At 49.8% G+C, this 16699-nt stretch overlaps 1 protein-coding gene across 2 annotated transcripts in view; it reads right to left on the bottom strand.

Annotated features, from left to right (window-relative positions):
* Positions 1 to 16699, bottom strand: part of Sik3 (SIK family kinase 3) — a 204429-nt gene that overhangs the window by 10929 nt on the left and 176801 nt on the right. Inside the window, exons 12-21 of one of the 2 annotated variants that reach the window (XM_021173280.2) lie at positions 16298 to 16451; positions 15891 to 16046; positions 12721 to 12791; positions 10449 to 10592; positions 6675 to 6825; positions 5898 to 6023; positions 5564 to 5649; positions 5050 to 5159; positions 3967 to 4294; positions 2229 to 3121 (exon numbers count right to left, since the gene is read on the bottom strand). In XM_021173280.2, the coding sequence (XP_021028939.1) occupies positions 2229 to 3121; positions 3967 to 4294; positions 5050 to 5159; positions 5564 to 5649; positions 5898 to 6023; positions 6675 to 6825; positions 10449 to 10592; positions 12721 to 12791; positions 15891 to 16046; positions 16298 to 16451 (2219 nt within the window). The remainder of the gene's footprint in view (positions 1 to 2228; positions 3122 to 3966; positions 4295 to 5049; positions 5160 to 5563; positions 5650 to 5897; positions 6024 to 6674; positions 6826 to 10448; positions 10593 to 12720; positions 12792 to 15890; positions 16047 to 16297; positions 16452 to 16699) is intronic. The other variant, XM_021173281.2, reaches the window with a different exon arrangement.

The following is a 16699-nucleotide window of genomic DNA, read 5'->3' as shown; positions in this document are numbered from 1 at the left end:
GAGGCAGAGGCAGAGGCAGAGGCAGAGGCAGAGGCAGAGGCAGAGGCAGAGGCAGAGGCAGAGGCAGAGGCAGAGGCAGAGACAGAGACAGAGACAGACTGATTTCTGTGAGTTCAAGGGCTGCTGAGGCTACACAGAGAAACCCTGTCTTGAAAAACAAAAACAAACAAAACTACCCCTTTCTCTTAGTTTCTTCTAGTTCTGTCCTGTGCTAGACTTCTGGCTGAGCAAGCCTTGGCACAAATGGTCCTGAGACACTCACGTGGCTCTTTCTTCTGCCCACATGTGTCCCAGCTTCTAGAAATGCCTCCTACCGTGCAGAGCTTGCCTCTCCCTCTTCTAGTGCTGCCACAGCATGCGTGCTGACTATGCACAGCCTACTATGGATAGGAAGCAGCTAAAGAGGTATTCCTGAGGGGACAGTGGTGACAGAGGCCTCTTCAGCCTCCCTCCATACAGACATCATGTAGGAGAAAAGCAAAGAAAAATCATAGGAAATAACTTTGGAAGGACACTTCCAAGATATTTAAACATGGCAACTCGGGGCTGGTGGAGGAGAGGTACCCTCCAGCTCCACTATTTCTTCAGTAGCCTGAACATCAAACACATTCATGGATGGTTGGGGTGGTGATCGGCTGGCAGCAGGGTTTGGCAGCCATTATCAGCTCTGACCCAGAGGCAAATTATACATCTCCTAAGTCTTAGCTGCGTCACTGGTAAAACAGACAACAGGCTGGGTGCAGCTCCGTGTAGAGCTTGCTCACCTAGCATGTGTGAGGCCCTGGGTTTTGCCCTAGCATCACAATAAGAAGAAAGGATGGAGCGGCACTCGGTGTGTGCACACTGGAGGCACGCATGCACTGCACTATGCAGGTTCAGTGAGCTGAGTCATCAGAAACTTTCCACACATGGATGCTCTTCTACAGTGTGTCCATCAAAGGCATCCGCCTCTTCCAGAACACACCCAACAAAAAGCTGCTCAGGTAGCCTGTGATGGCAGTCTCTCGTAACAGTCTTCCCTGGAGAGCTAAAATCTGCCGTGATTTCTACCCAGTTTAGAGTCTCTTCCTTATCATACACATGTAAGTTGAGTCCTTCCATCTGACAGATCTGTTCCTTCAAAGTTGTTCCATCCCAACCCCCAATGCTGCTAGGTGTCTCTCATTCTACACACAACCTGTTCATAAAGTTCCACTCTAAATACAACCAGCAGAGTTCAACATGCATGTGGAGGGCAGATCTCCGGGCTGGTGACACCATTGGCTGCAGTGGTCAGGACTTAAACTGTCATTTTATACAGCACATTTCCCTCCTCTCTGAGCACATGCCAAGTCCATCTGAAAGCACCAAGTCTTCACAAACCTGCTGCTGGGCAGGGCTTGGCCAGCTGTGGATCCAAGTTGTGTGCATCGCCTTTAAAGGCAAGAGATATGGGTAACTCCAGGGGGGAATGAGGAAGAAACGCCCAGAGTCCCAGACTCTGTGGATAAGTCGCTTTACTCCCTCTGTGGCTGTGGTGAGGAGGGTGAAGCAAAAGGCTACAGGGGTCTGATGCTCTGGTTTTGCTATGCAAACAAAACTCACTCAGGTAAACTCTAATCTTTAGATGAAAATGAAGGCAGCCCCAGTACAGTCTACAGCATAGTTATCAAGTTCTCTCTGTCTCTGTCTCTCTGTCTCTCTCTCTCTCTCTCTCTCTCTCACACACACACACACACACACACACACACACACACACACAGAGGCAGTCTGTACGAACACAAATGCTCGGATCGCACAAGATACTGCAGAGGGCCAGTGTTCATTGCCCTTCTATCACACAAGAGGACGATGAGAATAGAGTCTAGATCTCACAGTCAGGACAGAGGAGGACGGGCTGGAGGCTCCGACTCTCAGCCCCACAGTTTACACATTTCCTTAGTACTGCTGATGGTTTCCACTGCCACTTTCTGATGACAGCTGGGCAAATCTGGACTCTAGGACCCCATGGTGTGAGCAGGAGTGTCCTGGGTGCCACCCTTTGACTGCTGTCTATTTTGTAGGTGACTTCTCACGTACCACTCGCCTTTCCACATGCTTCACCTCTCCCCCCAAATTGTCCTAGGGTCTGTTTAGGGTTGTTTTGTTTTGCTTAGGCGCACAGAATACTAGCAGAACCAAGCTAACACCCCTGCACATTTAAATTCCAGCAGACTCTCCCAAGAGTCTTACTCTGAGGGGACTCTTACCTCGGCTGGGCACCTTACTTCTACTGAATGTGGTGGCAGTTGGCTGGTGTCCGTAGGGATGGATCCCCAGCTCCCGGGCCTGACTCACAGTTCCCAGCAAAGGCTCAGGGTCCCCAGGCCCACTGGTACACAAGAGCAGAGGGCTGTTGTGGCAACCTTTGGTCAGTGTGCTTGAGCTCTTGTCTGGGAAGCCCTCCTTGAGCCCCTCACACAAGCAGTCTTCCTCCATACTCTCCGAATGCATTAGTGGTAGCTGATGGGCATAGCCATGGGTGGGGGTGGGCGAGGGACCCTGTGAGATACAATCTTGCGCCCTGATCTGTAGGATATGCTGGGGGCTGGTGTGGTGGCGGTGGTACGAGTCAGCATTTTGATAAGATAAAGCCTGGTGCTCTGTCATATTCTGTCCCCCAAGGCTGGGAGCTAGGCTAACAGCATCCCCTTGGTTCATGTGCCTGAACAATTCATGATATTCTTGCTGTTGCTGCTGCTGCTGCTGCTGCTGTCGATGCTGTTGCTGCCTTTTGATGAGCTGTGCAAACTCTGCCGGAGGCAGCCGAATGTCCGAGTGGCCGGTGAGTGAATGCCGGGGAGAGAGCAGTCCTTGAAGGATATGGGGAACCTGCTGGTGTCGGGGATAGTCTGGCGGTGTAGGAGATAGCAGGGCCTGCTGTAGTGCTGACGTGGTATAGTGGGGTGGCTGCTGCTGGGCACTGGGAGGGAAAGTGGGGAACTGGTCAAGCGGAGGAACTTTCAGGGCTTGAGTTGGAGGAAACCCCACGCCTGTTGAAGGGCTGTAGCTGCTGGGGGAACCTCGGGACTGGTCCGAAAACAGATGGGGGTGTAAATGCGCCTGGTCGTAGTTGGCAGGGGAGAACCGATTCATGTTCAAGCTGCAGACACAAAATGGTGTGAGTACCAGGCATTCCAGTAACTATACCAGCTTCCCTGGGGACAGTCACTCACCTTCCTTAGCACAAAACTCTCATGGTACAGACCTGTGCTGTGGCAGGGAGGACTGTGCACACTACCACTATGCATCCCCTTATCTGCTCATCTAAGTTTTGAAAAGTCATAAGGCACTGGGCATGTAATTATCTTGAAAGCAACATTCCGACCTTGAATAGTTTCTTGAATAGGGTCTCCATGCAGCCCAGGCTAGCCGTACTTGCTATGTTGCTGAAGAGGACCTCTAACTCCTGACACTCCTGCCTCTGCCTCTAGAACGCTGGGGTTCTAGGCATGTGCTACCACACCTAGCTTCTCTGGTGCCAGGGACTGAAACCAGGGATTCAGGCTTGCCTACCTACCCACCCCCAGAGCTATACACACAGTCTAATCTAGCTGTTCTTAAAAAATAATCTGAGCCAGGCAGTGGTAGGTGGATTTCTGAGTTTGAGGCCAGCCTGGTCTACAGAGTGAGTTCCAGGACAGCCAGGGCTGGAAAGCCTGTCTCGAAAAAAACCAAACCAAAACAACAACAAAAATAATAATCTGAGCTGTTTAGAATAATAGTCTCTTAGAGACAACAGAGAAGGAAGAACCCTAGAATAATAAATCAGGGGAACAGACATCTTTCTACGTTCCTCTAACAGATCTCCCTTCCTTCAGGCCATCAGGAAGGCCCTCTGCCATCTCCTCTTATCTCACTAACAATCTGTCTCATCAACAAGCCCACCATGCCGCTTTGACCATGGGTGACATGAGAGCACAAGCAGACTTGTCCCTTCTCACTCACCTGTGGGCCTCTGCGCTGTCAGCGCTCAGCTGCTTGGACAAGGGCCGGTGCCCATAGCTGAAGGGAGCCATTAGGCTGGCTCGGTGCTGTATCTGAATCTGACTGGCGCTGGGGCTGATGGGGATGCTCCGCCCTGCAGAGCCTGCCGAGGTCCCGGCCATGTTGCTGAGCATGTCAACTGGCTCCTGTAGCTGGATAGTCACTGGCTGTGACTGGCTAGCCTGCTGTAGGCCCAGGCAGGTTAGAGGTGGGGAACAGTTCTCGGGTTGCTGCTGGAAGATTGCACCATGGGAGGGTAAGCCTTGAAACTGGGAGGGAGACGTAGCACCTGCAGAGAAAGGGACCACAGGGTGACCAAGTGCCCAGGTTACCTGCCAGCTAGAGGAGACCCCACAGCAGGTAGCATCTAGAACAGCCTTCTTAGACCTCACTATACAAGACAAGACCAGAAACTGGCAGAAACAGATCTAACTCACTGGGTCCTACCCACAGAACTAGGACTCAGTCGGTCAGGTGGGCTCCCCTGCATTTTTATTTTCAATTAAGTCCCCCAAGAGCTGGTCTATGGCTGGATTTAGGGTAGCGGAGTTTGTATGCAGTGTTTCTTAACCAAGGATATGCAGGAATGAACCAGAGAGTTGGTTAAGCTGCACATTCTCGTGTGGTGGTTCTGGGACAGAACCCAAGAGCCAACTCTGACTCAAGGTCACCTGGAGTAGGAAGAGCACACAGGCAATTCTATGTTTCTCCACAATGCCAAGGAGACTGGCAAGGACCTGACTGTGTGCTGGGTCTGAGGAACTGCACCCATAGTCTTCACACTTAGTACGAGGACTGGAGAGGTTTTAATAGCTACATCAATAGTGGTTAACCTGTATTAAGGACTATTATATTGGGCACCGTTCCAGGTGATTTATATATATTTCTTAAGTGTTGCTATTATTACAGTTATTGTTGAGAAAGCCAAGCACTTTTTATCCAAGGTTACACAAGGTTCCACAACAACAGCAACAAATCCAAGCCTAAAAGCAAGGCTTTCCCTGCATGGCACATTATGTATCCACCCCCTCGGCCTCCACTCACCGTGAGACGTGATCATGGCACTGCTGACCGGGGGAGGACTGTTACTTGGCTGCCTGAAGAGATGGTTGCTGGGATGGTTGGGGGGTGGGCTTGAAGGTTGAATCCTTAACCTTAAAAAAGGACAGAACAGGTACATAAGCCTCCTGAGCTGAAGAACCATCTGCAGTTAACATTCAGCCAGACAATCCATACAGACAGACAGTTTGTAGTTTGGGGCAGACAACTGAGGTAGCAGGCCACCACAGCTTGCCCACACCACAGTCTACCAGTCCTTCCCTGCCACCAACTCAGCACTCACTGGCCTGGCCTATGATGGATGTCAGGGCACTGTGCTCATGGAGCTCAGGAAATAGTCAGCATTCTAGTAAGCCCTTCAAACTCTAAATCGGCTTCCCTGTTCTTCTAGAAGACTATCCCAAATGCTCAAGTCAGTCAAGTTTCCCCAAGCGTCAGACAAGGGAGCCATGCCGTCCAGCCAGCCAACAATGCAGGAAGAGGCTAAGTGGTTCATTACCTCTGGAGCTGGTGGGTGAGGAGGGCTGGTTGGTTTTCACAGGCAACCTGAAGAGGTGGGGAGGGCTGAGGAGGACAAATAGAATCCTAAAACACAAAAGGGGGAGACGGCAGCAGCATCGTGAGCTACAAAGGTCATCAGAGCTCTTCCTGGGAAGAGGCAGAGAGCTGTACAGACTCAGACTGTCGCTTCTGGGCCTCATCAGACATGTCACCCACAAACGCGGCCCACACTCCACGCTGCCCTGAGCCTTTCAGACAATGCACAGGCCAATGTGCCTGCCAGCAAACTCAAAAACGCATTCGGAGAGAGCGAAGAGGGAGTGAGGGCCTACTTGGATTTGCTGCTGGAGGATCTGATGGTGCTGCTCCTGCTGGTACAACATATGCTGCTGCTGGGTCTTCTCCAGGGTCCTCTCGTCCACCTGCCCCCCGTACATCTTCTGCAGCTGCTCACACTCCTGAAGGGAAAGCAGCGGGGACAAACGGGACACGGCCAAGTCTACCCCATGCCATGACCTCAGGAGAGGCAGATCTGCCCCCAAGGTCTCATGGGCAGAATGAGCCATGGAAGAACGGTATCCTTGTTGGGTATGCGCACAGTGATCCTCACGCCCTGCTCTCTGGGGAGCAGTGGGAAACGCCAAGGACACACTGTGGAATGCCCAGTGTGGAATCAACTATAAACCCAGAGCACGTGCTACTTGAAGCCTTTGGCTCTCCACAGTGTCCTGGGAGCAGGTTTGCTACCTCTGGGAGCAATAGCAGCTGGGGATTAGGCCTGGGGTGAGAAAGTACAGCAATGGGGTCCACTACGACCCCGTGCCCTGCAAACAAGGGGCCTGCCAAGATTGCTTACAAGTAACATTCCCAAGAAAAATCAAACCAGAAATGCCTTCCCAATGAACTCCAGATGGTGGAAAAAAATTTTTAGTCTCACTATGAGGGAAGCAGGTTTGACTCTGGGGAGGGCAGTATATATTGAAGAATGCACAGTTGAAAGCTATACTGCTTTAAGCTAGAACACCTCAGTGTGGTTGACATGAAGGGTCTGGAGAGTTACTGCCCGGGTCCTGGCACTGTACTGCTCCCCCTGCCCCTCCAGAGATTACCTGCTGCAACTGCTTGATGCTGCTGCTGTTGCCCATTTTTTCCAGGTGAGCTTTGAAGGCCTGGATGCTTGCAGCCCCGTCTGAGAACCGGCGCACGGGGGAGAAACGCTCCGTAGGGAGATGCAGGGTGTTGGAGTCCTTGTAGGTGGAGCTGAATATATGGGAAGAGACGGTTAGCAGCCAGGACTCGGGGGTTATGACCAATCACACAGGGACCACGGGTCTACATGAATACAGAGACAGTAGATGCATGAGGAGCCCTGCACATGGTACTTCGTGTCACTTCCTGAGGTGGCTGTCCCCTGAGTAGTCCGGACTACAGGCCCTCATCTCCCACCTCCACTTACCTCAGGTTGGTCCTACTTCCCAGGCCTGCTGAGGTCCTGGGGTCAACTACATCCGGTTCGTATATAAACATACTAGACCAGGGTGCAACTCCACAGTACGGCCAGGACTGGCTGAACCACAGCCTTGGTTTTTATAGTCACTCATTTATTTTCTATTATAGTTACACGTGGGGGGCAGTGTGTGGATAATTTTGTGCAAGCTATGGTTTTTAAAACCAGATCCCTACCTCGTATCTTTAGAAACTAAGAATTCACCATTTGACCCTGAGTTACCTCTAGCAGTAATCTATGTATGGCTAGGATGAAACCAAAGTCAGTTCTGTGGTCAAAGGTCTGGCCTGGAACTCACAGTTCTGTTCTAGAGAAGGGAGGGTGGAGGCTGGGGTGGTGGAAGACAGGGACCTCTGATCCCAGCACGGAGACAGCGTATTCCTCAGGAATGTGGGTGGGCCTCAACATCCTGCACGTACCTTATGAACACACATGAGGCCTCCTTCCTACTGTGAATGCTATCTCCTCACACAGTAGCACCTGCCCAACTTCCTGCTGACAGAGGGGTCCCCAGTGTTCAGTTAGAACAGAGCCATGTCTTATGGGGAGAAAGAAGAATCGTTGATCAGGAGCCCTAAGATAGCACCTGGCTGGCTAACACCTACACTTGCTGCCTAACCAGAAAGAGATGTTTATGAGCTGAGATAAGCAGGTTAAAGACTGCAGAGGCAGCGAGCGTCCCCACAGCTGATGGAAAGGGTCAGGGTAGCAGGTCTAAGGCAGAGATGACATCACGCTGAGCCAATGGTGAAGGGGTGGGGAACCTTGCCAGTTTGGACGGAAGCAGAGCCAAAACCAAGGAAGCAGGCGAACAAGCAAGTTCAAATACAGTGCAGACAGGGAAGGGCTGAGGAGAAATGAGGACCAGGCAGCGAGGCCAAGAGAGTGCTGATGTCAGGGGGGAAAGCCCTTACTCAGACGTCATCAAAGCTTCAAGCAGTGGTGAGCTAGTGAAATGCCCATGGAGTCCTACTTGTTTTAGTAACATACAAGACAGATTAATCAGGGCTGGGGAGAGGATGTCATGGTCCAGACACGGAGTTCACCAAGGATGCTTGCAGAAGCCTGTCTGTCTGCACTTCAGCCTCTGAATGGAAACCCAGCACTGGTTATCTCCCCTCACATTGGACGCCTACACTTTCAGTATTTTCAGGCAATAGACAGGTTTCCGTCACCCAGGGCTGTTCTTCGAGCTGTCTTTCTGCATGAAACCATTTCTTTCTCATTATAGCAAGAGTATCCCAGGTTCAAGGTGTGGCACAGTTTTCCGGACTCTCAGGCTGTGAAGTCGGCCCCAGCTCAGCCTGGCTCAGTCACTTCAGGGGATTGGTTCCAAGGGACCTGACCACTGCAGAGCCATGGGCAGTGTCAAACGGGTACAACTTTGTTTTCAACAGCAACCACGGTCACCCAGGGCAGCCTCGCATAGGCTGCTATCTCCCCTATACTCTTCCAACAGTTATGCAGCCCCCAACTGGATAGAACCTGTTTTGTGTCAACTTTTAAATCATACACTTCCAGGGGTGCAAATGTTGACCAGCCCCTCTTCGGTCTCCATGGTGGACTTCACCTATTATAACACAAAGAATAGATATATATTCTGTTCTTTTAATCATGTTCCAGAAAAATGAAAGGAATCCAGTGACGCAGGCAGGCCACCCGCATCACATCGTGTGTTTTATGGCCTTAGAACACTTCTCTTTTCTTCTGAATTAGCATTAATCTCTTGTGCGTTGTATAGTGACCCCACCGCCCCACAGTACATGATTTCTCATTCAAGCATTCATTTGTTTCCAACTCAAACTGCCTTGGCCCTAGAAACCCAGGTAACACACGTGCACATGGGAACAGGCAGCAGGGCTCTAGGTAGCAAGGCCCCGGCAATATCTGCAGGCGCAATGCATGTCCCACGGATGAACCCCGTCCGCAGGCTGCTGTGGTCTTCTTTTTAACAAATGTCGGTAGAATAGAGCGTCTGTGAGGAAGGCTGGCTGGACAGTGCTCATCACCATTTTCCCAAGGAGCACGGAGAAGTACAGCCAGGGAGCACGGAGAAGTACAGCCAGGGAGCACGGAGAAGTACAGCCAGGTATTCAATGGACAAAAGGTAAACAAAAGGCCCTGGGGGAGGGCTGACAAGTCAAATATCAGACGAGGAAGAGGTGAGAAGCAATGAAAGCACCTTCAGGACCAGTGCACGCTGAGAGCTGCCTTGGGGTGGGGGCAGCTCGCCAGCCAGCCAGCACCGAGGCACTCTCTGAGGTGACTGACTGCAGCAACCCAGGGGTTTCCGTCACGGGGGTTGCACCATCACAATCTTGCATGAGAACCTTCACCGTTTCTTTTAGTTCCTAATAGGACTTTTTCTTTCTAACTTGTTCACGGTCAATTATGAAAGCTTATCTTCCTTCTTCCAGAGTTCCAGCGTGGCACTAATTATGTCCCTGTCTGCTCAGAGTTCACCTGCCTCGGCTGATTACCTGCTGCTCAGCAAGAAGCACAATGAGAACCCTGTACGGAGCCGATCAGAGTGGCTAGCTGCAAGTGTTCCCTCCTATTGGCACACATATGTACTGAATTTCCTCAGAACCCATCTGCTTTTGCCTTCTGGAGGAGGCTGCATTCCATTATCCCACCCTACCCCAAGAAGACTGGAAGAAATGAGATCAAGCAATGGCTGACGACTTGGGAAACATGACCTGGGAGCTAGGGGACAGCATCAGAATGGACATGGCTAAGACTGCCAGTCATCAAGGAGTCACAGAGGACAATCAGCTCTCTTGCTGCCAGGCACCTTGGAATCAGTCAAGTTTATCTAGTTAGAGTTAGAGAGGGAAACTTGGTTTCCCTCTTCAAGGTAATGAATTCTAAATAAAAGAGGCCTAGCAAAAGATCTTGCTGTCAGAATACTCAAAGAATTACTTCCCAAACACAGCACTCAAAAGGATGCAACAGTCCTGTTCTACCACACAACAAGGGTATGCCTCTGTCTACAGCCAGCCTGCTGCTCTAATGCCACATCAAGTGCCCATTTTCCAAAGGCGATGAACTATTAGCGGTCATGTTTGGGGATGATGCTACAAAGTCCTTACTTCTAGAGCTGCCTTCTGAGAGTACCACTCTCTCAAAGGCCTACACACAGCAGATGCAGGGGATTAGTAGGTGGTCTAAGAAATGAGATGGAAGAGCCTCAGCTGCTCCAGGATCCAAGAGAAAGCTTTTGCCCTGTGCATTGGTTAGGGCTAGGAGCAGAAATGTGAGCTCAGGATGGCAGGTGGCTTCTAGTCAAAGCTAGTCACCCTAAGCTGGAGGCTAGTCAGAAGGGTGCTGATCCAATGAGCCTCCGGGATGCTCACACTGCCAAGCGGCTACTCACCGATGCTGGTCAGGTACCAGGTGAGGAGGCCAGACCCGGGAACGGAAAGACTGTTGTCCTAGCTGCCGTTGCAGGTCCGGTGGGATCTCAGCTGTCGGGCTGGTCATGGCCAGTGTGTGCCTTTTGGACCTATTTGCCAAGTACCTGCAACAAGCAGGGAGGACATTTCATAGTAAAAAAAGACAAGAATGTTCCCGCGCAAGAAGCAACAGAAGTTAGTCTGAAGCACTGGGTAGGACAGTATGGGCTGCCAAAAGGGCTCCACAATAAGCAACCCCCAACAGGATGGAGGTGAAGCTGGCCTAACAGAAGTTGGCTCACCACTGAGGTGGCTGCTTTCGAGCTTGCGAGTCGCCATTAAGAGAAGAAAGGGAGAGCTAGCTCGCAAAGGCGGTAGAACCAATTTCCTTTATTCCATTCAATAGAAGAAGTTATCTTTCCTACATATTAATTTTTTTCCAAATTTCTAAACTATAAGTTAGAAGAAATAGAACCTAAGGCCTATTTCTAAAGGGTCAAGTGAGGTATTCAGAAAGAATCAATTTACGTCCCCTGAAGTCAGAGGCCTGTGGTGTCCTTACTACATGCCAAAGAAAACAGACTCTTGTTTGAGGACAACTGAGTTCTTCCATTATGTTCTGTGACCAAAACTCAATCACTGGAGAAGAAAAATTGATGTGGCTCCCAGACTTAGAGAATGAAGAAATAAAACCACACGGGATGTTCAGATCTATCTTCAGGAGGTAAAGAAGAAAGGAAAGGAAACAGAAGAGGAGGCCAAGGTCTCCATGAAGCCATTCACTCTACGGAGCTTGCGAACCTACACAGGTCAGCACCGTAACAAGACCCTGAGGCCTGCATCTGCTCCAGGCCCCCGCAGCACTTCGCTTGTCTTAGATACAGATAAGAGAAGCAGGACTCCTTTCTGTCCCTTTCTGTCTGACAGGCACACTGGCCTTCCAATGTTGGTCTGAAGAAGGTGGGGGCAGAGGAAGTGAACTCTAAGACAAGAAGGTAAAGCCCAGCTGCACCTTTCCAAGGAGTGGAGGGGGATCCAGAACATTCCCTACTTTCTCATTTCTTCACGACACCAGTAGGACGCATTGCAAATTCATTTTTATCAGCAAACCATAGAAGCAAGAGTATCAGACTGAGGCAAAGTTACCAGGTTTTTGTTTTTTGTTTTTTTGTTTTCCTTATGTTGACTAGGCCAGCATTACCCCTGATCACTAGGGCTTTCTTTCTGCACAAGACCACCTTCTTTGGTCTTTCCTATAGACCTTCTGGGTGAAGAACAAGTCCTGAACAACAACCATAAGGCTCTTAGTTCAATCCTGACTACATTGCCTACGTCAGCTAGAAGCTGTTATCAGACTGTAATTTGTAGTATGCAAACTTGCTTAGAGAAGCCATCGGTGGTTAATGTCCATTGATAAAAACACCCACAGTTTCCCCGAGAGCCCATGAAAACCATTTTATTTCAACTTCCCTCAAGGGAAAACATATAATCTTGAAGAACACCTGTATTTCTGGGAAAATACATGCTGGATTCTGGTGAAAACCCCTCCACAGAAAATAAGAAAGACAACTCCACAAGGGGGCATGCATGGAGTTGCAGACCATGGCTATTGGAACTGAGGCCATCGGACTGCACAGCACACCTGATGGTCACTGTCGCTCTGTGAATCAGGCATCTCTCAACAAGGTTCTGCAAACAATGGATATTTACAACTGTCCCTGCCCCCCCAACCCCCATGTTTGTTTTTTCTTCCCAATATCTCATTGTTGGTACAAGGGAGTGGAGGAAACACACAGCAAACAGTGCAGGAGGTATTCATTCATTCATTCTCCTGGGACGGATGAGTCCATGCCAGAGGTCCATGGCCAGACTAGCTAGGATCACTGTCATCTCAAATCTCCAACTCCTTTTCAGTAAACAGTTCGTGGCAAGGAGGAGCAGGCGTTAGGCCTGAACACTACCAAAGTTGCAATATGAACGCGGGGACAAGGAAGAGGGAGGGAGGAGAGAAAGCGTTCTTAAGGGTATTGCTGTCACTTAAGGGGCTTCCAATGGCGCTTATAGAAATGAAATTTTCTGGGCAGTCTTCTGTTACTTCCGTGTGGGGAGGAACATGCCATCTGGCTTGAGCAAAGAGACCACACAAGTGTTGAAGCTGCACTGCACCACCTCCCTGGGCAGAGGTGACCTTTCGCTGGTTGCAGGGGAGCCTGCCCAAGGACGTTCTGCAAGCACTGCCAGATGCCACATTACCTCTGCACAGCTTCCTGATCTGGCTCCCCATCTGAGCTCTCCTCATCCACAGGGGTAACTGCTGGCACTGCCTGCAGAGAGACAGGAAGAAAAGGCTCAGGGTGACACCTTATTCTGTGATGCCCTCAACTCTAGTAACTGGACTGAGGCCAAGGGTCTTGTTAATGTTCTTATTTCAAAGGCTTCCCTAGAACGGGGGTTAGAGAGGACGTTCTTCCATCTTGCTTTCCAGCTCCATCTGGCTCAGGTGCTATATCTGGGTTTCTTCCCTTGTTCACAGGCATGTGCTTGTTCATCTAATACTCGAGGCCTCCTTTAGGTCCAGCTGCGCATTCATAGCTATGGTCTTTGCCTTTGTTTAGAGAAAAACGAGCAGACAATTCTAAGTGCACGACTGAGCTCTCAGGTCCTCCATGGGAGCTTAGGAAGGAAAGAAGGCACTTTGGAGGAAGCAGCAGCTAGCCTGCGACCGGAGGTGTGCACAGGGATCAACAGCCAGCAGACAGCAAAGGGTCATGGGCTGAGAGAAGAGGGGAGGCCTGCAGTGTCCAAGGACCTGGAATGTATCGAACTGCCTACCTAGAGTGCCTAGGAACTGACCGTGGCCTCACATTAATGCCAGCTCCAGAGTCTGGATGTCTGAACTCCAGGAAAGCATCATGGTGATTGGTGCATAACATATAATCAAATAGTTGTAATTCCATGTTTTTAAATACTCACTATATTCTGAAACATAAACGAAATGAGAAGTACCACACTGAGGTTCCTGGCTCTTCCCTGGGTGAAGACAGAAATGTTGTGCACCCTCAGAAAATATTCTTGGCCCAGTGGCCCAGATAAGCGTCATCCATGCCTCAGGTACTATTCAGAAACCATACTTGATGGCCAAAAGGTTTAAAGCACTGGATTCCAGGGCTGGAGAGATGGCTCAGGGCTAAGAGCACACACTGACCTTGCAGAGGTCCAGAGTTTGACCCCTTGCTCATGCTGGGTGGTTCACAACAACTTGTAAACCAAACTCCAAAGGACCCCACACCTTTGACCTCTGCCACACCTGCACTCTGGTACACTTCTCTCATTAATTAAAAATAAAAATAAATATTTTCTTTAAAACTGGCAAATACAAAACAAAAATAAACAAAACCTTATTGAAATAATTCCAACTTCTGAAATTTTCATATCCTCTACTTTAGTTCTAAGGGTGTAGTAAACAGTTGGACAAGAAGTAGCTATGGCTGAGGCAGTGGGAAGACGCTGTTATAAACGGCCTTGGATAGCATACAAACTGATTTTGGGATGGGCAGTGGTGAATCCCTGTAGGATTTTAAGCAGGAGCACGGTGTTACAGGATCTGTGTTTGGGAAAGTGGGGTCTCTTTACATGCAGGGTGCAAGGGGAAGCCAGTGGTAACCAGGAGTCAAGCCAGGCGCCCGCTGGGAGTCACTGTGTTAATCACGGCTGACGGAAGGGGGCAGAGATGGAGAGATGAAATCTGTTTATTTACAAATATCAGACAACTGACTGACAGAGGGAATAACAAAAATTGTATAAAGATAAAAAACCAAAACAAACATGGTAACAGTGCTGTCCCTGTCCCTGGGAGAGAAAGACAAGTGTCACATGCTGCATTCACACTGTGAGCACTTGTGAGGTAGCTATTAAACCTACGGTAGAGGTGATCACACACACAGATGTGTAGAGCTCAGAAGAGCATCCTGGGTACAAGGCCAGATGGCAGCTGATGGGGACTCGACAGGCTCATCCAGAGAAGGGAGGGGACAGGCCTCGGTGGCTAAGTCAATCCTGAGCAGGAACCTCAGAGGGGACTGACTGGCCGAAGGAAAACCTAGGATAATTACAGAAGCCAAAAAAAAAAAAAAAAAAAAAAAAAAGTACTACAGAGAAGGGGGCAGGAGAGGAAGGTCAACAATGACTAATAGAGTTGAGCCATCCAAAAAGATAAAGATTAAAAATGCCCACTGGATTTATCAACAAGAGCTTGTTAGTGACCTTGGCAGCAACGAGTCCAGTGGACAGAGGAAGTCACCCCACTATCCACAATGCTGATGCTGATCCTTGCCAACCAATGCCAACCTTGCCCATGGAGAGCCTCTGCCACCCATCAGCCATGTCATTCACTTTGGCATTCAAACTGGCATGCTGGGTTTTTTTTAAGGCTCTGTCTTGCCTTGTAGCTGTGGTTAGAATAGAACTTACAATGTAGACCAGGTTAGCTACAAGCCTACACTGACCCTCCTGCCCCTGACTTGTAGGGGCCAGGATTACATGGCTTCACAAGCTTTTTTCCTATTCAGATGCTCCATACAGTGGAACTTGGCTTTGATATAACCAGCACACCAACAGCTCTGGTGCAACTGTTTTCTGAACTGCAGTGTGACTGACGATGTGACTCATGGGCTCATGCACCACTCTGTGACCAAACCCAGAAGAAGTAAAGCAGAGAGAGCCAGAGTGAGCTTCTGTTAACCGAGTGTTTTAAAACGTATTGATCCACGATGGGTCGGTGAACAAAAGTCACCAAGTAATGTGATTTCAAGCAATACTCCCCCAAATAGCTCAGAAGGGCTATGGAGATACTATTCAGTCTGACAGGACCATGACAGAAACACACCAGAAATAAACAGAAACCAATGTGTGAGATTAAACCTTTGCATATCACCATTATACAAAATGGTGTGACTGAGACGCCGACTGAAGTCAGAGCCACAGTGTAATCACACGATCACCCGAGGCAGAGCCAGAAATGTCAGGTGGTGCTGACGACAGGAGAGCTGGTGAGGTGGCTCAGCGGTAAGAGCTTGCTTTGCAAGCCTGAGGAACTACCCACATGAAGGGGAAGGGGAGAACTGACCCCTAAAGCTGTCCTTTGAGCCCCACGAATGCACTGCAGCACGTGTGCACCCCCTGCCAGCTTGTCTTTATAAGATGAAAATTAAAAAGCAGTTCATTCTAGAGAGCACTGCCCGTGTGAACTGCATCTGCTGGGGAAAGTCCTCCGAGGAGGTGTCTTTGTGGAAGAGGAGGCAGGTCAGAGAAAACACAGAATGCTGTATTAGAGAGGACTGCGGGTATTTCAGCCAAGTCCAGCCCCTTTATCACAGACTTCTTATCAAAAACCTTTGAGAAAGCCAGGCTGGGATGCTACTCACTGGTGTCATGGTGACAAGTGGGGACGGTCCCCGTGGGCGCTTGAGCAGCTGCTGGGCATGCAGTTGGATGTTGGCGCCTCCATCTGAGGCTCTCCGGCCAAGGGGCCCCATTCCGTTCAGTAGCTGTAGTGTAGGCGGCTGTAACAGAGACTGTTCCTGCCAGGAGAGTAGGCAGATACAGTGGTGAGATGGGAAAACATGGAGTAAACAGCCCACCCTCATCTACTACAGTGAGAGGATCTGCTGGGGTGAGGGAGACTGGAGATACCGCCCATCACCACAGCAGTTTACAGAAGGGAACTCCCCTCCCTCAGGAAACTCTCCAGTACTGGAACAGAACTGTCAAAGCCTACCAAGGGAAGATCAAGTTTGTTTCTTGTGGGCAGGTCCTTTCCACAGCCTCGTACCTTGTACTCAAGCTGCCCAGTTGGCTGCAGACTCTGCATGGGCAACAGGTTGTGCATGAAGTTCATGTTAGGGGCCACTTGTAGGAATGGGCCCTGTGGGTTTACTCCAGGAAAGCCAGGCAGCAGCTTCTGCATATCTTCCATAACTTCCGTGCTAACGGGAAACAGGAAGAGAGAAGTGTGGTTACTCAGAATGCTTAAGTCTGAGTCAATGCTACCACAACTAGAACAACAGTCAATACTACCACCACAACTAGTACAACAGTCAATACTACCGCCACAACTAGTACAACAGTCAATACTACCACCACAACTAGTACAACAGTCAATACTACCGCCACAACTAGAACAGTAGTCAATACTACCGCCACAACTAGTACAACAGTCAATACTACCGCCACA

This window comes from Mus caroli, chromosome 9 (genome assembly GCF_900094665.2).
Source record: "Mus caroli chromosome 9, CAROLI_EIJ_v1.1, whole genome shotgun sequence".
Classification (NCBI taxonomy): Eukaryota; Metazoa; Chordata; class Mammalia; order Rodentia; family Muridae; genus Mus; species Mus caroli.
Note: the sequence above shows the minus strand (reverse complement) of the source record. Positions and strands in the feature narration are given on the sequence as shown.